Here is a 24,348-nt window from a genome sequence, read left to right as displayed (position 1 = left end):
AAATAACTTAACCAAGGCCTGAACCTGCATATTCAAGATCAAACTTTACTTGAATACGAGAATTTATTTATCCAAAGTCCCGGATCAAATCCGAGTGCTAAATTAATACGGGGAAATGAAATTAACGTCGGAGTTGATACCATTCTTGTTCATGTTTTCTTCTGTTCCAATTCATTTTTAATTCGCATGGGATTGGTATCATATTTAGTAGTCATTTTTCGATATTTGTGTCGCAACCAATAGTAAACGGTGAAGTTAATACGGATTTATCGACCCCTGTAATAACATTCATTTTTCAAATAAGTCGATATGATGACGATAACAGTGTGTGTAAAATTGTTTGAAGCCCAGATCCGTCGTGGGCGCTAAATATGGACTGTAAAGCAAACCAAGGCGAACGAACGGAATGTATTTTTGGCGTATACTTATTTCATAGTCGTATCAAATACTGTAAGCCCATAATAAGCAATTTGTGAACGTCTGTGATCCTATCGTGAGGTAAATTGAATTTTATGAGCAGTAATACTATATGACGTATTTTTAATGTGAGAAAGGATGAATGGAGTCAGTTTCTACTACTTATTGCCATTTACAAATGAAGAATGTAAACAAAAATAAGTTTAACATGAAACATCACAGATACAATAACGTTCATTGTTGCAGGTGGTACTTTTTTATTCATATCGTAATAGTATCGCAAACTCCTGTGTATGCCCCTACTTGTTTACAATTCAAATGTGTTGTTGATATAAGGTAATTTTGGTTATACAGTGGTTACCGTAAATTTCAGAATGCCGCGAATTTTCCGGTGGAATGTAATTGGGAAGGCAAATAAGATTTGGGAGCTGGAAATGGGACCTCTTGTTTGACCAGTTTTCAGTATTCTTACTGGAATAAGATTAAAAATGTTATGCCTAATAATTGATTTCAATAAACCTTTAACATTTTATTTAGATATGGTTCGGGATATAAAACAGATGGGTTGTGTATTCGGATTTTTTTGGTTTTGCCGACAGCTTCAGTTTTTAGATATATAATAATTAATTTATGAATTAGTATTTTTTACCTGCCTGTATCTTCGTTTGAGCGGTATACATCTTTGTTAAAGATGTTGGTCTAAAATAAAAATAAAATTTGTGAGGCCATGATTTGGAGTCAAACGGGAATAAGCCAGGTACGCCATATTTGTACCTGATTTTGTCAAAGAACAATTACATTACTGATGAATGTACATATAACTATAGTTAACTCGACTTTGTAGTTCTTATTCAGTTTTCAAATTTAATAGAATTTTGCATGTGTATGTAATTTTCATGTAATATTTCTATAAAGGTTAGTAAAAGCTCATCTTTGGGAAACCTTTCACACATCGTTACTATTTTATTCCACACGTTCCGACTCGTAGAAATGTCGCGCGTTTGTGTTTGGCAGTTATTTGATACCGCTGGGGTTTTGGAAGGGTTTAAAGTTTCGCTTATCGAGATTTAGGGTTTCTATTATGTTTCATCTACGTATTAAAAGTATTTATCAGTTTGTAATAGACTAAGTATGTTCCATAGAATAATTTCAGTTTACATGAAGTGTTTAAACACGGACCTTTATCGGGAGTTCTATCAATTTAAATTTTTTACGTTCGGCTTATAGTATACGCAACAAAGTTGAGAAAGAAACAATGCCATCCATTGTATCTTAAATGTAGACGTTTCGCGGTTGTCTGAGAGATGACGTCATAGATATAATTTTTCTCTGAGGTAATTTAAGCGAGAATTCAAATTCTTGCTCAAAATTAGTATTTCAAATTTAAATCAGGAATTGGAAAGTGTTGTTCGAGACTCAACAACAATTTGCCATATCGCCGCCATTGACGTCATCGACGTCGCGTTGTAACTCGTAGCCAATATTTCTGAATGCAAAGTGATGTAGTTCACGTGAAAAAGAGCAAGGGTTAAAGGTTTTCCGAAACGTCGTTTCCAAGAAATCTGACGTGAGAAAATATTACTATATTATTTTACTTACCAATCCGTCAAAATTCTCCATTTTCAAAAGACATGCCAAATTTGTTATTGAACTTGATTTTTACACTAAACACTGAAGTACAGCGGAATAAACATCCATTTTCATCTTTCTATGGGGTCAAGATGATGTTGGTATTATTCTTTGAAAAATGTAGCCAGTAAATCGGCTTCAAATTTTGAAGTTATAGATTCTTAGAACTTTGAGGCCATTTAGCTCTTGGTTTTAAAACTATGTGCGTGCAAATTTTGTCTTTGTTTTTTGCTTTGCAATAAACACTTCTATTCTCCATCCGGTACGATTGAGGTTTGTTCAGTAGAATCTTTTGTCATTATGTTTAATATACGCTTGAAAGAATGTCAAGTCATCCATTATTCCACAACACGAAAAGAAATACCTTTTGAACCTAAATGGTAGCAAGTGGTCTGTGTATTTATTGAATACCTCGAGAAGCACAAGAAAATCTTCGGGCAATTAAGTGAATTCAAATATTGCGGACGTGACGTGACATGGCGGTGCGTAAAGTAGTAGTTCATGTTTTGAATAACGCAGCAAACATATCACCCTGTTACCAATCGTGGTAAATGTTTTTTGGAGATTTGACGAGCAGCCTGACATTGTTATGACGTCTCGTCACGAAAGTTCAGGTTCATGCCATTTAACCACGAGAAGTTAATCCAGTATATGAGCTGGGACGAGACCGCCATCGTGATCGAATTAACCTAATTTGATATGTTATATACATTATGTTTAATAATATATATGCTACATTCAATTTGAAGGCAAGAACGAGTCTTGCATCAGCTTGTTATTGCAGCAGTGCTATTTAGCTGATTAAAGTTTTCCGGCAAAACAAACAAACGTACAAACATGCAAAAGTTGTGATAGTAGGGAAAAGGTGTAATTTTAAAGCAGGTTATCGGATCATTGTGGGCAAACTGACGGTATCGTAGGAATGTAATCCAATGTAAATCTCATCTAAGTCGGTTCAAACAAGTGAATAATTAAAGGTAAAACAATCGAAACCGCCTGTTGCAGTTAGTTATAGTGCTTTTGGTAAATTATGCATGAACTGTACGGTTGTAAAACCGCATTATATTGTTTTGATTCAGAATGATATTGACAAATACTTCTTATTCCAGAGCTCGCTTCATATTTAGGATATTACAGCTGTTAGTTTACAAGCAGGAGGCTCACTAAGGTTATATAATTACTATGTCAAACAGGAACTTTATAATTAGAAGAATGGTTTTCATTGGCATCAAAAACTAATTGCCTATATTATATATATTATGAAATTTCCAGATTTTGGTAGTAACAATTTCAGTCGTTTTTGTGTGCCAATTTGACCTAATTTGCTTGCATGGCTTGCTATAACTTATTTAGAGCAAGCAGTTCCATGTCATCGACCTATTCGGTAAATTGTAGTCTTGGTATATTCCATATTTGCTTTAGTCGACAGATTGTAACATAAAAATTGTTTTCAAATATGACAGTTTTTTAATCGTTTTTTAATCTCATTTTTCGTGTTCTTGCTCTTCGCTACGCTTAGCATGACTGATTGCTGTTGTGGTGTAGCGAAGTCAATTGCAGTAACTGTTTTAGCAAGTAGGAGATGATGTCATAATTTAATTTAGGGTGTGCAGTGTAAGCATAGCCTTACCGAAGTCTTAAGCATGATGTAGTTATCTGTTTAAAAATATTTTGATACAAGCTTCGCACAAATGCTGTGTAACGTCTGCACCGCTTGTGCATACCACCCCCGGATGTAATCGCCTGAAAGAGCTCAGCTCATTACTTATCCACCTGCTGTAATAGTTGATCTGGAATTGATTTATTAATAACAATATAATATGAATATATATATTTACTTTTGCAGGCGTAAGCCTTGAACACCATTTCATAATGTTTAGATTTAGAGCTAGTGTTGATGCAGAAAAAGCCGCCTAAAATCGGATTTACAGTCCAAGAACTGGATTTCGGAAACTAAAAACGTTTTAGATCACTACCGTCAAACTACATATTATAGACTATCATGGAATTTCAGAATACTACCACGACTTCAGTGTCAGAGCAAACTAATGGACACGAAATGTCGTCATCATCATTTTCGAATAGCTTAGCCGAAACGGTTACGCCGACCTTTTCGGATGGCTTGGATTTCTCCAGTATGGCATCCAATAATACTCACAAGGGATTGGGACTGGGAAGACATACTGTTATTGGGGTAAGTGTCTTGAATTTGTCTGAAATTGTAATATTCTTTAATTTATATAATTGATTTATATACCGTAATGTGAAATTGTTCACGCTCCAGCCCACAGGGCTATATCCTGATTTGGACTCAGAGTCACGGTTCACTACGTTAAAGGGTTTCAAATGTCGTATGTCATTAAATCTACATTATTAAAATAAAAAATTATTTTTCATACTTTTTAAATGAAGACCCTTGACCTTTGTTAAAAGAAACATCCGCAAAGCGCGATCAGATATATTATATAAATATGTTTCATCGATATATTACGTTCTCGAGTAAGTAACGCCCAAGAATAAGATTAAACTAGTGACTTCATTGCCAGATATACCTAAGTATGTAATGGTATTTTTCTTGTGGTTTTCTGTATATGAAACCAAATACCCGACTTGCGTCAAAGTAATCGATGTGTATTGCGATTTATTTTATGATAATTATTATTACATAATTAATAAATACCACAGTATTTACGTGAATACGGTTATCTACTTAAATAGAAATTTGTAAAAAAAACAATTTAACAGCTCAATGCCACTAAAAAGGCAAAGGGTACCATGTGCGTTTTTGAACGTCAATCTGGGCAAATTGGCTTTATTGTTGACACAGAATCGCGTTTTGTGTTTATTATTTCACTGCTCAGTGGCTTATTCTGTATGAAATGCCACACGATTGTGATTTTTGTGGTTTGGGCGTATCGACATACAATCAAGATATGTTATTATTTGATTTTTTTGCTATATATAAATATATAGCAATATATACATATTTTTTTATATTAGTCTTTCTCGCAATAACTGAATGCATAGCATTATACAAAACGAGCATATTAACATAAGACGTCAAACAATCCAGCGCGCCATCTTATCTGCAATGAAGTCAGAGAGTTGCATCGCTTGATATTCTAAGACAATTATGCATAAAATTAAATCGAGTGTTGACATCCATGCCTTCAAATCGGGGTCAAAAGCCCAACTACGTCATTCAGCCATCGTGTTTGGCGTTATCGCCGGCGTTACAAGGCGGAATTCATGTTTCGTCTTAAGTTTGTTGATAGACGAGGTTCTAATTCGCCGTACGATCGTTTATGGTTGCGTGTAATCCGACTGAACGTTGGTCCATATCTCGGTCATAACTGCCGATGTATTATAATTCTGTATTTATAAGTCTAGGTGTGTGTCGACATCGACAAGGCCGTGCCCGCGTGATCAAGTTTAATTCCCACACGTATCGTGTCTGTCTGCTCTTTCACGCAGTATTTGAGATATTATGGGGCCGCCGCAACCAACGAAGCACACTAATCGTAGTATTGAAATAATGATGTATTGCTTCGGGGTCCAAGTAAAAAATCGAATCTTAGTCACACCATGCCGAGTTGTCCGCTGTTGGGATATGGATGATGTATTGATACACTATTTGCAGGCTGCATTTGTCACATATCAGAAATGCGAATGCATCATAGCCAATGTCGGCCAAACAAATTAGACTTTCAGAAAATCATTTGATGATTCTTAAGTGTTATTCTTACTTATTATTTCAGTACAAGAAAGAGCATTGGTTAGGACACAAACAAAATTCTTTGTAATTTTTTCTGGTTTTGTAATTATTAACCACCATCATGAGAATGCAGTATTATTAGTCTAATTGAACCTTGTTTGCAGCCGAGTTCCATTACTGTAGCATTGATGACGCGCAAGGTAGCCTACATAAGGGTTCGTTTTGCGTCATTCGTTTGTGCCTCTCCTCTCTAAACCGCCTCCACCACACCCTCAAAATCGTCGCAGACTCTTGAGCTCATCAAATCGCCTGAGCTCAACGATTAAGTGTTTATTATTTCACGTTTGTCTAAACATGACTGGTGACTTTCGTTGTATTGTACTACTGTATTGTGTAATGTATCAAATTTTCGAACCAACGTACAAATCCTGAATACACAGATATACATGAGACAATTCAGAGTTAAATCACTCCAATATGCCGTAAAGCTTTAGTTGGCATATTCCAATATACATCAGCACACCATTTATACAATTAAATCAGTACAAAAATGCACCAGCACTTGAAAATTGTTCTTTTTTTGAAACTTTTTATGAGTATTGCTCTGTGAATATATATATACTTTCAGCTAGTTTCAAATATAAGGAACGTTGCTGTGAAAAAATTGTTTAAAATTGCTCAATATAATTGTACAGTGAAATTGATAATGTTATTTTGATATCACAACGACATTTTATTGTTAAATTTTAATAAATTAGGGCTTTTCAGTCTTGAGTTTATTCACAAATATAATGTCAAATCAACTTACTCCCCAAATAACTCAGTATTTACTGTTTCCGTGCACGGTGTTTTGCATATACCGGTATGTATCAAAACTAACCAATCTTGACACATGACATGAACAATAATAACGTTCTGAGGCATATGCCTAACATTGCTCATATTTCTATTGCTTCCTTCCTCCATTTCCGGTAATACCAAACGACTTACGTGCATCTAAAATGAGTTCATGCAAGTCATGTAGTTGTTTTTCAACGTAATGGCAAAATATCCTTAATCAAAGTCAGATGCAAATGGGAAAGGTCGTGCGGCGCGTGCAGCTTGCTTCACGATGTTGAAGAGCAAGTAATTTGTCCATTGGGAACCCTTGATTTCAAATTATTCAGTGTGTACCACAGATGTCTGGCACGTATAATATGTTATGTCCAAATTGGTGGATATTTGATACGTGCTAATAACGGCTTAATCAGTGCAAAAAATATTATTATTCAGTCTCTTTCTCACCGATACGACGAGCTTGGCTGTTCCCAACGACGTGTTGAGAGGTGCCAACTTCGATCGTTTAAATAACAAAAAACACCTGAATAATTGTCTGTAGGATAGACTTGGCTATTCGTGACTAGGGTTTTATATCAACACAAACTCCCCATCTAAGATCGCAGTAAAAATGGCCGTTCTAATGTGTTGTCCAGATCGATTATTTGCAATGGATTGTTATCGACTACCAATAAAACCACTAAGACGCTGTTTGTTCAAATTTTTGCAAAGTATGTTGCATGCGTCATACTGTCACACCACATTTACAATGTTTTCAGAGTACATTTTCAAACCCTCACGATCCTTTAGGTCTTTGGGATGTGCATGCCAATAATTTCAATATCAATGCTGCACGACAATAAATCGAGACATCGAAATCAATTTGACCCTTATTAGTTCAAGACCTATAATGAATGCTTTATTAAAAATGAAATGTTGGCATTCTGATATAATTTGTTGAATAATATTTTTTTCAGCTTAAAAAGTATGTATGGAATTTCCTTCGCAGTTTTAGGCGAAACCCACACCCTCGCATTTACCTGTATGCTATTGCCGTGTGCGGTGTTCTACATAGATAAATAGAGGGTAACCGATTCAAATCTGAAAAAAAAACAAATAGGTCTAGTTGATCATCCCAGGAGTTGCCCTGTTTCTGTCTTGTCTGCTAGCACGTTGCACCAAATTAATTTTCGATTAGCTTTCCACGGCACTCAAATTGCAAGTTCATATCTCAAACGAGTATGTGGTGCCGGCGAATCTTCATGCATATGGTTGAGTTATTGTTTGTTATTTGAAAAACGCTTTTTAGTAAATTACTTAGTACCATTACTTAAAAATTGAAAATAATTTCTACCATTAAGTTCTTCTAACAGCACTGGAAATGCGATGCGTTTTGTCGCTTGTAGTATGTTTGTTTGATCTGACCAGTAAACATTTTTGCTAAGAAACTTGTTTGGATTGTGATGATAATGCGGAAACTTGTTTGCAAATTCACTTGCTAAAATCAACCTTTGTCGAACGTTGGTATGACAGCCGATGGTGGGGATACCCCATGTTACAGTTCACTTGCAAATTCACTTGCTAAAATCAACCTTCGTCGAACGTTAGTATGACAGCTGATGGTGGGGATACCCCATGTTACAGAGCATTTTTGATCAGAAATCGTTCTTAAAATTTGAAATGAAATTATTTCGCCTTCCATTATCTTCCAAACCATATTTCATAAAAAGAAATTGTACAATATGTTTTTCAACATCTATACTTTTTAGCGGCTTGTGATTCATTCTTGGTAATGTGCCAATATATGTTTCATCATTATTTTAGTATGCTAACATTGTTTTTTTGCATTCGGTTCACATAATACCAAGTGGTGATGCGGTAGTAACCAAAATTTGGAAATAGTTCATAGTATATGTAATCAAAAGTATCAATCTAAGTCACAATCAATGCTGGCGACAGTTTCCCGCATTAGAATCATCTTGCCAGATATTACAAAATGTCGTCTGCTTAGTTTGTTGCCTTGACCCCATTTTCCCTTGGGTATACGTAGTTATGATCAAACTTGCCATCTTGGCATGTATGCCATCCATGAAGGCATATTACTCTATTTTGGCTATTTTTCAAGTTAATGTCGTATTCCTCAGAGGACTAAAGATTACGGTGCGATGAATGTGGCCTTTGATGAATTTACACGAGTCACAACACAATATCTTCTACATTCTGTACCAGTTGGTCCTCAATTGCCAACCTAACTGTGATTTTAGTGCAAATATTCTCCACAAATTTTTTCTTTCGTTCATTTCTGCATCGTTTAAGTATCATATATCGATATATTAGTCTACTTAAATGTCATTTGAAATTCACTGGTTATGACCATGTTGACATATAACAATATAATGATCATTTTCATGTTATGACAGGTCACTGGCAACTGTGACCTGCAGAGATGAAATGCTAGCCGATGAAACAACCCTCTTGAGACACTGCATCCTTGTGTTATTAAAATCATTTTAATGGTCATAGAAATAAATGGATATCAAAACTTTTTATGAGTCGTGAGTTCTGAATAATGTATATCAATAATATTCTGTATCCAATAGTGTATTTATTATTGTTCCAAAAGATATAAATTCCAAATGAAAACTTGTGCACTTCCTTCACTCCCTTTCTGGGGCAAAGCAGTATCCCAGCTTTAAAGTTCATCTTATCTCGTTTCAACGTAATGTCATTTTCGTGATGGAAGCAGCGCCTAATTACCAAACATGTTAATAAAAACCACCTATCTATCCTCATGAAGCGGGTAATTGGCCCTCTGGGTTCATTATCTCGCCATCAGTCGAAGTAATTCTATTAATTTTGCCATTAAATTTCGCTTTTTAAGTTCATTTCAACTCCACGTCGCTTACTATAGTCTTATTCCATACGGTGCTGATGATTTGGGTTCATCTGTATTGGGCGAACTGTATTCATCTGTATTTGTATGCCAACTTCAAATCTTTATCAACATAATCAATGAATAATATTCAAGTTTTTTCATCATTCACCAGAAAATATTTTATCCGCTTCTGTTACAATGCAAGATGATTCGAGGTATTTGATGGGGATTGGTATTCACTTGTATATACCTAATCTTTTGTCGATATGCTTACCTAAGCCGAATCAATTTTCACTTTGTTCGCGGATTAGCGTTTTTTTCACTGATGTTCGACGTTGCTTCTGAAAGTTGATTTGTTGAGTCGTGTATCGAACTTCCTATCATTCGTTCCACGTACATCACTGCAATTGTTTCGCCGAGTTCCTTCATGCTCTTGGTCTCAAAGGTGTATGAAAGTGATGCTAAGTTAAGAGTGTATAGCGAACTACTTTAATCGCGATTTTGTACTCAGTTAAAAGGTAATAAAATGTAAAAGCGATTTTTTTATTTTTTCATCACGACCCAGACTGGGCCTCGCCCAATCCGTTTTGCAAAGGGCCCTGTAATCGTTATGACCAGTCGCTGATACTACCTTTCAAAAGATAGCCTAGCTTGTTCATGGTCATTATTTTGATTATCCTGCTGCCCCTTCGTCCGGTTATCTTATTTTAAAATCTTCATCGGAAAACTTTTTTTATATGAAATTGAAAAATGGGCGCACCAAGTAAATTATATCTAAGAGAAATTAAACTAACCCGTTTTTATAGCCTTTGTCATGTCAAACTTTATAGTGTTTCAACATAGTTTTTGTTCATAAATGTAACCACATATTTACTCGCTTATCACTTTCTGGCTCTACTTGTTACCCTGAAATACGTTTCCAAATATTTACCGACTGCGCGCCAGATCAAATAGTATACACATGATCATGAACGGCCCAACGGTATAAACGACGTCAAGATTTTTTAATTTATACTTGATCATGCCGAACTTCTTTGTTGATAACCCTTTGAAATTATTGCATGCCTCTTGCATTCGTTTACGCTTATGCGGTTTAGGGCAGTGTGGCATTGAATTGAGAATTATTGCGTCTGCTGACGATTTCTTGACCTTTGGAGTATTCAATTTGGACCGCAGACTGCTTCTTGACTTTGAATATCACCGTTTCTTTTTATTTCACTAATGTGGTGTAATGCATTTTGCATTTTTCGCCAAATCACTGAAAAAAATTGTCATAGCAATATAAGTTTCTCAGAGCATCAACTCACTTGTTTACTCCCTTAGCATTAGCTAATCAACAAGATGTCAATAGTGGCGTAAAAACCAAAGTTTTAGCGGCTGCTTGGATACATTTTTCACAGTTTTTTAGACAAGGTGGTAAACATTAAATTGTTTTGGGGCTTTGCGTGATATTTGTCAGGTTTTACTTGTGTTTTTGAAATTTAAAATAGAACAAATATTGATAACTTATAAATAAAATAACTTTGCTATTGGACACGAAGTCGACTAATGAATCGTTTTGCTCAAATAATTGTGTTATCGTATTTGGTCAAACAATACTCTTGTTTGCATGGTTAAAATATATTTTTTGAAATGACCGGACCGCGATAACTTTTGAATTTTGTGTACGGACCTTTGGTGAAAATAGTTGAGTAGCCCCGGTGTATACCCATTGGAATGACGTATAGTCATAATCTTTGCAAATCGTTAGTTATTTGTCGGCTACGCAGAATGGAAATGCCATTCATTGTTGGACAGTGGTAGCCAACCATAAATCACTATCACGCGAGATTTATTTTGTAAACCTAACGAATCCTATCATTCGGAGAAAATGCTATATTTTATCAATTATCTATGCTAATGGATTTTCTGTCACCTTAAGAACGTTTGTAAATAAATAGTCTATTTGCTCTTATGTGTTTGTTTTTGGAGTTCCTGCGAATTTTAGTCTCGTGTTATTGATAAAGTATATTCAAGTCTGTTCTCTAGAAGAAAAGGTGATAGTGGTAAATAAACATTTGCTAAAAAATAATTCCCACTCATATCAATATCATTTATATTGATATTCCTCAAATTTGTTACCAATTTTGCCCATAATTTGCATATTAATAAATGTAGAGTAGTTGCATATTATGGATCTCTTTAACAATGCTTAAGTAGCAGAAAACAATTTATAGATCTGCAGAATCTCCCTGTTTTGACATATATACCTAATACAGTATTACCTGTTTTATTACTTCGTAGTTTGAAGGGTGGACATAAACTTTGAAGCGGTGAGGCCGACATACTTTGGGCCAACGCAGAAAGCAATATGGACAAAACAATGCAATTCGATAGCTCGTTAAAAAGCAAGTCCTCGGCATGTTATCGGTTCATATAAAATCCAATTCATACGATAACCAAATTTGTTTTTCATTTCTTTCAATTATCTGAATATTTATTTAACCTTTCCACTGTGTCACCTCGCCTCACCATAATCCATTATCGGCTGTTAACATAATGTTTTGTGATTGTAGATAATCTCTATTATTGGGGGTTTCAATACCAACATTATTTTAATATACATAGTGTTGTGTTTAATGGAGATTATGCGCATACGTGGAATGGATTTCGTTCAGTTAATACACGTTAAATGGAGGACAAACACCCTCAGCCGTATGCATAGAACACTAAGCATCAATTGTGTTATTACAACTCTACGTCAATAACTATCGCCGGTTTAGAAATTTCGTAGAAAATTTTAAAAACTTCAATGTATATGCAATGACATATGTTTCAATTTTTCACTTACAAATATTAGGTAATAAGATTTTGTTGCGTGGTCAAGTTAATCGATTTCCTGAATGTGAAAATAAGTTTTTTTAATTCATTCCATTCGTACTTTCAGGTTGTGTTCATCGCACTGGCTGCTGTTATTTTGATGGTTGTAACAGTGGGCGGAAATTTGTTGGTCATTATTGCCTACAGAAGCAATCGGCGGCTCCGTTCAGTCAACAACCTATTTTTGGTGAGCCTGGCGTGTTCAGATCTCGTAATAGGTGTCGTTTCAATGAACTTATATCCAATCATGATGATTACGGAGTATTGGCCTTTTGGACATATCTTCTGCGACATTTGGCTCTGTGTGGATTATACACTCAGTATGGCATCCGTTGCAAACTTGATGCTAATATGCCTCGACCGGTACTTTTCTGTCACGCGCCCCTTCACGTACAGATCTAAAAGAACTCGACCAAGGGCCAAAGTTGCCATCGTTTTAGCGTGGATATTTTCGATGCTACTTTGGGCACCGGCAATATTAATATGGCCACGTGTACAAGATCGATTAGCTGAGGACGGACAATGTCAAATTGAATTTTTTCAAAACCCAATTATAACCTGTGTGACGGCCATACTGGCCTTTTATCTGCCTGTATTAATTATGATAATATTATACTGGCGTATATTTATGGAAACAAGACGATGTCGTCAGTATTTGGATTATTTGAGAAGTTATAAGATATCAAACGCTAAATCTCCCATCGTTAAAAGAGCGGCAACCGCACAAAAGTCAGCACCTTCGTCAGCCAGTGTTAAATCAATTGGTGATAATTCTCCTCCGAGACGCCGGATAAACTCGACTCCATCATCCAGTTTTCGTACTTCAGCAATGCCCATTTGGCGTCCCGATCCATTACAAGAAAACCCGGACGAAGCTTCTTGTGGCGACGTGTCACCTTGTGAGGATCGCCATACGGAAAATCGTGATCTTCAAGCTCGGGTAAATTTCACGGCGTCACTGAGTAATAGTTCGACAGATATGAACGGAGTCAACAACAATGCAACAGACGGGAAAACGACTGCTGCGAGGCTATCCCATTTCCAAAGACTAAAAAGGACAATTGTAGGATCAATTCGAAATACATTTAAATCATCGACTACCGACGAACGACGAGAAAAGATGGAAGAAAGTCTTCCTGATAAAAACTACAACAGACGTGATACCGAATCCAGCTGCTGTGATCAGTCACATACTCTTACATTGTCAAGACGATCGAGTTCTGGTACGACTCCCGTGGACAAAGGCGAAAGTTGCGCTCTTTTACAGGGTGACACAGTTTCTCCAAACTGTAATTCTGCAAATTCTAACTCTGTCCATAATAAAGACTTTGTAGTACCAATCATAATAACTACAGACGAAGAGTCCGATCAGCGCGTACCATGTCTAGCTAGAAGGACAAAAAGCGAGGGCGATGGATTTAAAAGAAGTCGAGATTCTCTCCCTGTTCCACCTCAAAAACCCCCAGCTATTCCGAGAAGTCAATCTTCTGTGGAAGCTCCCACTTCTGGTCAAGCAAAAATGCCGTCGACTGACCGCAAGGCGGCACGAACTTTGAGCGCAATTTTACTAGCATTCGTCGTTACATGGTTGCCCTATAACGTTTGCGTCCTATACTCTTCTTTTTGCACCGGGAAATCATGTGAGGCGACAATACCAACAGCTGTTTGGGATTTTGCGTATTATTTATGTTACATCAATTCAACATTGAACCCATTTTGTTACGCGGCGTGCAATAAGACCTTTCGTAACACTTTTATACGTTTGCTAACCTGCAGCAAACGTGGAAATCGGAGAAGACGGTTTCGTTGGTGTTGGCAAACCCGTCGTCGAGATCGAATAGGTGAGAATACGTTTTCCATGCAGCCGTCAACTTCATCTTCTCGGTCTGTGCCACCGTCTCCAATTTTTAAAAAGAGGGAAAGTTCTAGTACGTGACCACCTTGAAGGCGGTACGCTTGCTTGAAGACCGTTTACACCCAAGAGGTTGAAAAATACGGAATCTCGTTCCAAGAGTTCAAATAATGCGAAACGGTGTCTCAATAATATCCAAAAGACTTGAGAGTTCGGTTGGCTATCGTGGATTCATTTAAATGCCATTTATGGGCATTGTCGGTAGTTGTATCGGGACTGGCGCCACACAATAATGGAGGATGGTACATTTTACTAGTAATGTTATGGTACATTGAGGGAAATATTTTAACTAACAATAGACATGAAATCCGAATGAATTAATTTCAGGTAAAATTCTAAATTGGTATTGTAAGAAAATTGCGATTTTTAGACTTAACATTCAAGTATATTTGATATTTTCATGTCGGAATTATTTTTTCATTTGTATTGATATTTTGACTATGGTGTACAAATTGCATAGTATCAGACTCAAGCCTTTTATTAGGACCAGATATTTAAATTATCTGTTGTAATCACTTCAATTTGGGGGTTTGCGAAAAATTAATGTTGGCAAATTGATTTTTATTGGTAGAAACTATATCATTGGCTGCATAGCTTCTTATCGTTCTGATGGAAAATGTGTTTTCAAATATTTCGACGAAACATAAAAATATTCTGGGTCGAACGTTTTTTTTTGTATGTGCTAACATCTACACCACACATTGGCCAAAATGCATTTTAGTCCGTTCCAAATATTTACATACTTGGTACTCTTTAGTACTGTGTACCGTTTACCTTGTGTCGTAAGTGTTGACCAACCATGTTATGCACGTCCTTTATTACGTATTTTGTTCCGTTGTAGCCCAATACTAGTTAACCTTGACCTCAAACAGTGGAGTGGTTGATGTTTTTCGTTTCAACGTACGATAAGCGATTGTTCGCGGCTTATTTATCGATTCGTGATACCGGATTTCCACGGTCGTCTCTATCAACAATAGTTAATAACTAGTATACCAACTGCTCGCAAAATATACGAAAAAGAAACGCACTTTGGTTTGTATAATTGCGATCAACCGCATTCAAAATATCCCCTGCGCCATTGAGATTAACGCACAACGTCATAATTGTTTGCGTAATGCGTGGAAGGTTAATAATACTGAGCAATAAGCATCCGCGGCAACTATATTAATATTCATTCTATCTTCGCGAACGTGGAATTAGAATTAGTCGTCTCATTAAACCACACAATCGAATTTCAGTACCAACCTTACATTGTTATTGTTGACCAATTCTACTGACAATTTTTTGCTTATCAAATTTGCGCCGCCCCTCCATTGTTCTGTCTATACCCCACGTATGAGATAGCGTCATTGAAGTTCATTCATATATGTCATATTGTCATCTCAACCTGTCTAATAAAACTATATATACAGAACCACATAACCGCGAATTTACTAACTGATCCTCTCCGAATCTCGTCACGGTAGTTTTGTTGGTTTAGTCTTGCGGGGAACTACATCGAACATTTTAAATCATAGAGCAATACAGTATGTTCGATCTTTATCAAATTGCGATTTTTTATACACTAATACCATCTATTTTAGAATATTTATAAAAAAAAAATATCGATGTGGACATGTGTACAACATAATAAAAATGGTGAAAATTTGGGGACTCCATCATCCAGTTGAGTAACTTGACTTTTAATACTTTTATCTGAATTTTCCTCGAAAAAATGTATGGTGGAAATATATTGAAGATTTGCTATTATTTAATAGCGGTTTGTTCACGTCTTCGAAACGAGCAATTTTTCATCTCGCGTAAAAGCGCCATTTTGATATTTTATCGTTCTGTGACTGCACACGATTTTGATATTATTGGATCCGCCCATTGAGCCAACGCCGTCATTGTTGAAACACTCGTACTGCGAAATGCGAAGTCTCATTTGTATAAAAATATTTGGACTCTTATTATGCTTTTTCATATTGATGGGCAAGAACTAAAGTATTGCCATCCACTGGTAGATTTTTTTTGTTTCGCATTTTTTTCTGTGCGTACATAGCTTATTGTGATTATTATTAATTATTATGTAAGAATGTTTGTGATTGAACCGGAAAAAAACAGTTCCAAACTGAAATCACCATTGTTGACAATTTTACGTTTAAGACGTCACAGTAAAATTCCAAAATTTCCCAACCCTAATACCGAATATAGACAATTTATACTTGCAACTAACCCAAAACGTACGCTTAACGTCTCCATAAATCATAACAAAATCTGACGCGCCGTAAAACCCTACATACCAGCAATGATATCTGTTTAATTGATCATCCGTTTATGTACAAATTCCCGAGGAAAAGTGATCCATAATTCGTTTATTAGTCATTTACAAGAAGAAAAACATTGCGAAATAGATAATCAATCTTGATAAACGCCAGATAAAATTTCGGAGGCAAACCACGTACTGCAAAAGTACGGATAACTGATTGGAATACGTTCAAAAACATTGGTACGATCAATAGAAACAGAAGCGGCCTTAAGCCGCCACAACCTGTGCGGCCGCAATTGGCCTCGCATTACCATAGGCCCCGCGCTTCATAATTCTTGTCATTGAGTGTGTTCTATGTCGAGTGCAAAAGTACGGATAACTGATTGAAATACGTTCAAAACATTGGTACGATCAATAGAAAACAGAAGCTGACTTAGCTTAGGCCACCACAACCTGTTTGGCCGTTGTGGGCCCCGCATTCCCATAGGCCCCGCGCTTGATAGTTCTTATCATTGAGTATGTCCTATGTAGAAAGCATTATTTCAAGGATACATCACGGTAACCTCTACACGCAAGGCCCGTAGAGTAAAGTTACTTTAAACCTGATTTTGTATTTAGTTATAGACTATAGGAATTATAAAATGTAAAGACGAAGTAATTTTCTATCACAAAACCTTATTTTTTTGTTATCATCAATATCTAGGCCTGTGCAATGATTTTGCATGGGTCCTCTGACTGGTTAAGACTGACCCTGAACAGGCAGTAGTAGCCTATAATCAACTAAATTTGCGAGAGTTTGGATTCATTTTTTGGCCTAACAAACACCTAACGTAAAACGTGATTATGAACGTAAAAGTAATGCATTGAAGCTTTATTTGAATATATGTGAATTCAATTGGTACAGGTTTGCTTTCTAACAAATAAATATATTTATATTATATTGCTTGATATCCCTATCTCTGATATAACGATATTGCACTTTGTGATTTTATGTTGTCTATTTCGTTTTGAGTTATTGCTTTTATCGTTCTATCATAGTTGATTGGTGCAAATACCGTATATGCGTTTACCTTGGTATATTATCATGGGGATTTTTTTTTCAATCCAGATTTTTTTCAAATTATGAACGTTAATGAAAATGTTGATCTCAAGCATTGGCTATATATAATGAGTTGTGTTGAAAATGCAATGGATTAGGAATGTTTTTTTTTTGCTAAAATATCACCCCCCCCCCCTCCTAATTTCAATAAAATTATCTGTTTCGTTCCCCGATATTCTTCATTATTTTTTTATTGTTATTATTTACCTATTTGATCAAAACGTCAACAATAAAAATATTAAAAACCATAATTTTGGCATGTTTATTTGCTCCTTTTACCTGTTGATCAAGAGACCAAAAAAGCTGGCAATGAGGGAGGAATTATGGCAAGAATACAGAGCTGGTTCACGCTGGGTGCAGACTTGCAAAGGATGATAGTCCCGCCAACTGGACAGAACAGGATAAAACTGGTTCGATCAAAACCCTTAATACGCTTACATGCAGTGATACATCTCTATTTCGGTGACGTATGGGACAATGCCCAACTCAGAAATCGACGTGCAATTATCTGAGCATAATTATTTTGATCGATGCCGGGCCGTTCTATTACATTGCTATACTTATGAAATTTTAAAACTTTGTTTACAATGTATTGTCGTACATCCTTCACTTCCATGCCTCGTTCCATTTAGATCTTGACCTTTAACCCTCATTCTTGTTTACCCTTGAGAGATATCGTCCGCTGAATTCGAATAATGATATTAGGACAAGGATTTAATGTACGTCACTTGCACATGAAGTAGTTAATTAAATTAATAGAATGATTGATGGGAGCTCACTGATAAAAGACCAGACGATCCCGAAATACCAATCTTCTTCATATGGATGTAATAATTATGAACTGGCAAAACTTTCATCCAAGCATTGTTTCTACATAGTATATCCCTTATATGAAACGAACGCACAACGTGTAGGACAGAAGGGATCAACGTCATTGATTTGGCTATTTCAACCTTGAAGCTTATAAGAGCCTTTTGCTCTGAACAAGTCTAAATATCTTAACGGATCTCTCTACAGACTTACTTCGCTGTCGAAGTTAGATGAAATGCGCGCTTCTATCTCAGTTGGTTCATTTGGTGAAAGGATTATTGATAGCATACCAGGAAAAAATCATTTTCCAGTAAATCGTTCGAGAATAGAGTAAAATGGTGTTGGAAAAGGCGTAATGATTTATGTCTCACTGCAAATGCGCAAAATTGTATTTCCAAATTAAAAAAATTTCGGGGGGTCGCCCATGCACACAATTAGTAAATACGTTGTCGTCCAGGTTCTCTAAAACTGGGCTTCCTTGACTGCAAATGCGTTCATTCTTATGCTTTCATTTGCCGCATTTTTCCCTCCTAAACGTGGCACATAAAATAACTGAGGGAAACGTAATAAAAGCAAATAGATTGTTTTTACGGAAGATCAAGGGCCCATAAGTCATGAGAATTTTTTAAAAGGTGGCAACGGATCATGAAAAATTTAGGAACCACTGTTATAGTCATTATCAACAAGCGTCTTGTCCTACTGTCAAAGCTGTTTAGTTACATTCGTTCAGCATTTGAACTTCCCAAAAAGATATATTATATATATATATATATGTAGTTTACCGCCATCACTTTATCGCAACGTGAAAGGGCCTTTACCTAAATAACTGCGCTATTCAAAAAAGGCTCACATACAGAGGTTTCGAACATTCGCAAAGTTCATTTAATTAATATCATATATAGGAAACGAAAACTACGTAGTCCTCATCTTTGATGTAAACGTCTATGTGACAATTAGAGTTCATGGCAGGGATGTATGACTAAAAGTTCTGATGATGTATTGGATTTCATCAGTGCCTTATGTCCAATTTTCAATCTTAAACTTTTCGTCTGTTTTATTATTCATTAAATGCAGAAAAGTTTGGAATTTCCTGACATATAAACTAGGCATCGGAAATACATTCTATATTGGTATAAAGTTGTTATGGCTGTGTTTTTCTGGTACGAGTCCAGTTAAATAATTTATATTTCGGCCTGCACGCACGACTTCCTATGAAGGAATGACTTTTAGAAAATGAAGCAAGATGTCATTCTATTCTCATATTTGGCAGTACTATGGCCTTTATATAAAAGATTTTTGGAATGGGATTTTATTTCTTCATTACCTGTTCTCTGTAGTATTTCTTTGTAAAGTATGCGTAAAAACGAATGGCGACGCGTCGTTATTGTATCACCATTTCTTCAAAAGGCCACATTATTGAATTCTAGATTCGAATAATTGAAAAAATGTATTTTAACGTTTTCAGTTCTAATTTGGCGATGTTAAAAACAAGTACGTTTGAAGAATAAAAAAGGTTTTTTGAGTTCATTTATGATAAGAACCACTCGAAATGTTTTATTTATTATTTATGCCATTTGCGAATTAAAGAAATGAATATAAACCCCAAGTAGACTTCCATTAAGAAGGTCACAGTTACGTTTCCAAATGCCTGATTAGATCATACGAATCAAAGACATAGGGACTTATTACGACGCAAAACTACTTCACATTACCTTGGAGTAACCTAGGCTCTTTTTGTAGACAAATTAGCATAATCTGCTAATTTAAAATTTAGCGATATTTTCAAGCATGCTTACGAAATAACAACTGGTGTCAACTAGCGTCCATTCTGATCAAGTTCAATGACTCACGTTTCCATCTCCATGGAATGACCGACGCCGTTGAGATGTTTTAAACAGAAGGCTCAAAATCATATTTGCTACATAAGTTGTACACTATCGTTCATGACATGTATATATATATATTCGGGTGTGAAAGCATACGACACAATATATCTAAAATGGATTCTACGTGCCTTAGAACGTTGATACTTTGTGAAATCCGATAAAAAACAATTCCAGGTTTTAAAACAAATAAATATTTGCAAAATAAAATCTGTTTTTTATTCATACACATTTGTGTCGATCATATTATCGTATTGTCCTTGTTGATTTATCCTTAATGCTCCATATTTGATTCAACTGATTATTATTGAAATGAGCATTTGTTTGAATTTTTTGACTATAAATGTTTACCATTTGTATGCTATGAAATATTTATGCAGGAATATTGATGAATAACGAAACCCATTTTCCATCAACTTTATTATAAATTATTATAACTATAATATATAAGAAAACTTATTTGTTACTTTTCAATCTAATATAACCTCTTTTGGATTACGTTATTGCATTTACAACCGAATGTTCATGTTGAAAAAATTATATTCTATAACATCATTCAACTATTATCAGAACAAGGCACAGCCATACACATAAACGTCCATATTACACGCCCAATTGAAGGATATCGTGCAAAGAAAGCAAGTACATTCGGTTCCTCACTCTCATCAATCATATAATTCAATTCCTTTGTGCAGTATATTCTTTTGTTCAACAAACAGGAACAAACAATAATAATCAGGACATGTTGCTCATAAGAGAACATTGAAGAGAATTCAATAACAAAAAAAATGGGAAATTGGGATTCCATTTATGTATTCCAGATCATTATGATTCAACAAGACGATGTCCGTATGGACGTTAATAAATTCAATTATCTGACAAATTCCTTCATGTCCCAGATAGCGATTCTCTACTTTGTATTAGGACCACTGTTGCTAAAAATCCTTTAAGTTGATTAAATTTAATAATTTTCAATATAATGGGACTGGCTATTTTAAAGCCATTGTGAAATCAACTGAAAATACGAGTTTAACCTTATTTTCTTGCCATTTTGTTAATAAAACCCCTAATTGACTGAAACCATTGAAACGTAAAACAAGATTTGTAGATAATTGAATTAGTAACGAAAGCCATCTAAAAATAGAAGACAGAATGCCAGACATAAACTTCAAATATTGGTTATAATGTTTCATCATTTTCCATATGGATAAGCAGACATAGCGCGTTTTACTCAATCGTGAAAAAGAAGATATATAATCTAAAATTGTCAATATGGATGTATCAAGTCATATTTGAATGCTTATTGATGATAATTGTGTTAGCCATAGTTATTATTTACATTTCAGTATGCACGAGTAGGCTTTGGTGGGTGATTGTGAGGAGGCACAAAATGGAAACCATTGATTAGTTTAATACGTAAGATCCTCCATACAAATTACAGCATTGTTATGACGCACATTCGTATACTATTTCCTAAAATAGCGTCTCAAATTACATTTGACAAACAAATCATATATCAGATATTTCGTTTTATGCAAAGAGAAAAATTTCGTAAAATTCAATGTATTTCATATAAATGCATAATACAAGATCCACCAAATTGAAAGTGGATAAAATGCGCCTCTAAATCCGTATTCAATGATTAATGAATATCGAATATAGGCAATAATCCTCAATTCACGAGGATTACGAGTTTATTCACCTTTGAATGCTACCTCATTTTTAGGCTTTTTTGGACAGTGAAATAAATACTAAAGAGTTGTTTTCGACAAATACGTCAATTGCAAGGACGTATTGTTGATTTTATCTGTTATAACACATAGTACATACATTATATTATCAACAGATATATCTTTATATTTATTTTGATTTCAGAATGATGGATGGGGTTATTAAATAGAAAATATAACTGTCTGTTTATAGTTACCTACATGGGATGCTGTGTCATATTCACAACGTATTTATTATATCATTTTCATTTACAATGCCACATCTTATTGGAGATGGTCAGAACTGGCTAGTCAAATACACATAATTGAAATGAAAATAAAAGGCAAATAAAATTACTATAATTTGTAGTTAGAAAGCACGCCGATATTAACCGTTAAAGTCGTATAAAAACTTGATTTAAAATATAGATCTAAAGATCAAAGCTTTACAGATATTATTTGAAACAAAACGACAATAGTGTTTATGCTAAAAAAATCGGATACGTCATCTTAGATTCTTCTCATACCAAGGTTGATTAAACCCGAGTGAATATACCATAAACGCCTTGACGTAAATGCGGCAAGACTTTTGTTATTGCAGCGTCATATAACATTACGCTAATATGACATAATTGACTTTAAAGTTTTCGCGTCAGTCTACCGTCACCCACCGCGGAAGAAGTATATGGTAAAAAAAAAATTCCAACGGCATTCTTTTAAGGACCTGGTTCACGCAACGGGCTAAAGCTTGAAGAATGGATGTAGAAACACTCAGAAGACGACTTAATAAATGTCAAGCGAAACAGACCGTGTTTTTGACATCGCACACGAAGGTAGCGTGCATAAAGTCATGTATGAAACTTGAAATATGTTGCATGATGTCATCTTCAGCATTTGTGGTGCATTTATTGTTGATATTATTTACTCACTCGGATGAATGCAGCTAATACATTTATCCTTAGTGAAATTATTTACTAATGAAATTAAAAAAAAACGGATTGGCACATATCTGAATTATTTCCAAGAGCAAATCCATTGTGATATTTTTCTTCATATTTACTATTATATTATTCGAAGTGTAAATACCGAGATTTTGGTGGCGAAAATAGACAAATTAATTTAGATATTTTAGATGATATATAACTTAGAACAATTAAAAATCAAAGGCATCCGTTTGTAATAAATACATTGTACAAATTTGAAACTTTAGAATATGGCCATGTTTTGCATTTTGCACACGGCGGAAAATACACTGTGGCGTAATGTTGTTTTAAAATGCACAATGACGTCATAATCAATGACGTCCATATTTCTTAAAATCTGCGCAAACTTCTAGTTATGAGTAAGTATATTTGATAATAACTTGTATTTAGAAGCATAATAGAGTACTAAATGGTAATAAAACTTTAGCAGAAAACGTGACGCCGTAATACTCGTTTCGTGTCGCGAGGATGGGACGGACATGGCTCAGTGGTCAGCCCTCTCGGTACGCTTGTGGGCAATTGGGCATCACTCACTGTACTACAGTATGAGTCAGCCAACCCCGCGAGCATAATATCTCCAGGGCAAAGAATACTTTTAGTTATCAATATCCGTAAACTAACTTTTCTTTCAAAGAATTCTAGGTCACATCACAGAGCCGAATATATCGGAAATGTTGGTCTACTTTAGCCGATACCGACAAAAATACCGTCATCGAAATAAATTGCCGATACCTAGTACATATATAGTCAATACAGTTCTTGGTTGATTGTAAAGCGACTCGTGAACTCACGAAGAATATTATTCATGATGCAATTGATAATTTTGGTCGGTAGGTATGCTCTTCGGCTCCCTTGCAGCCATTATTGCTCGTACATCTGATTTTTTCAGTATAAGCTGAAGGTTGATGCTTTGCAATTCCTTTTGGAGCCATGATTACTCTAATTACAGCATAAAAAAAGATAAACGTTTGTTTTATGGCTCTAAATGAGCTCAAGTAACAGTATGACGGACAAAGCACGCTTGTGACATATGTATATCGTGAAGTTGGCTCATTAACATTTTGAAGGGCCGAAATAAAACAATAATTGGTCATTTGTAAGAAACGCCACATGCTTCAAATATGTATATTTCCTACATCATATCTGGTACGACATTTCAAGAAAGCATCCGTATGATGTCGCTATAGAAACAAAACAAAAAAAACCCACAAACATCTATCCAAACGGTACTCCCGTAGTATGTGAACCAGGATGGCGGACACCGGAACGTAGTATGTGACATGTGTACCAGGTTAGGGTTAGGCCATAATTTTAATGCAATTTTCCGTATTTCAGTTCTATTACGAGTTCGGGGCTCGTAGTATTTGTACCTGAAATTATGGCCTAACCCTAA

At 35.4% G+C, this 24,348-nt stretch overlaps 1 protein-coding gene across 1 annotated transcript; it reads left to right on the top strand.

Moving 5' to 3' along the window:
- Positions 1 to 3,872: 3,872 nt before the first annotated feature.
- On the top strand, positions 3,873 to 17,815 carry LOC120335416 (muscarinic acetylcholine receptor M2-like). The gene is made up of 2 exons (XM_039402918.2): positions 3,873 to 4,240; positions 12,379 to 17,815. The coding sequence occupies exons 1-2, from the start codon at positions 4,049 to 4,051 to the stop codon at positions 14,245 to 14,247; spliced, it is 2,061 nt and encodes a 686-aa protein (XP_039258852.2). The 5' UTR covers positions 3,873 to 4,048; the 3' UTR covers positions 14,248 to 17,815.
- Positions 17,816 to 24,348: the final 6,533 nt, after the last annotated feature.

The sequence above is a fragment of the Styela clava genome, chromosome 2 (genome assembly GCF_964204865.1).
Source record: "Styela clava chromosome 2, kaStyClav1.hap1.2, whole genome shotgun sequence".
In the NCBI taxonomy this organism is placed as follows: Eukaryota; Metazoa; Chordata; class Ascidiacea; order Stolidobranchia; family Styelidae; genus Styela; species Styela clava.
The sequence above is the reverse complement of the archived record's forward strand: the minus strand, read 5'-3'. Positions and strand labels throughout refer to the sequence as shown.

What these genes read in the sequence shown, in the direction of transcription:
- LOC120335416 (XM_039402918.2), top strand. Translation starts at nt 4,049, where the DNA reads ATGGAATTTCAGAATACTACCACGACTTCAGTGTCAGAGCAAACTAAT. An exon ending in GAAGACATACTGTTATTGGG is followed by an intron (nt 4,241 to 12,378) that starts GTAAGTGTCTTG and finishes TCGTACTTTCAG; the next exon opens with GTTGTGTTCATCGCACTGGC.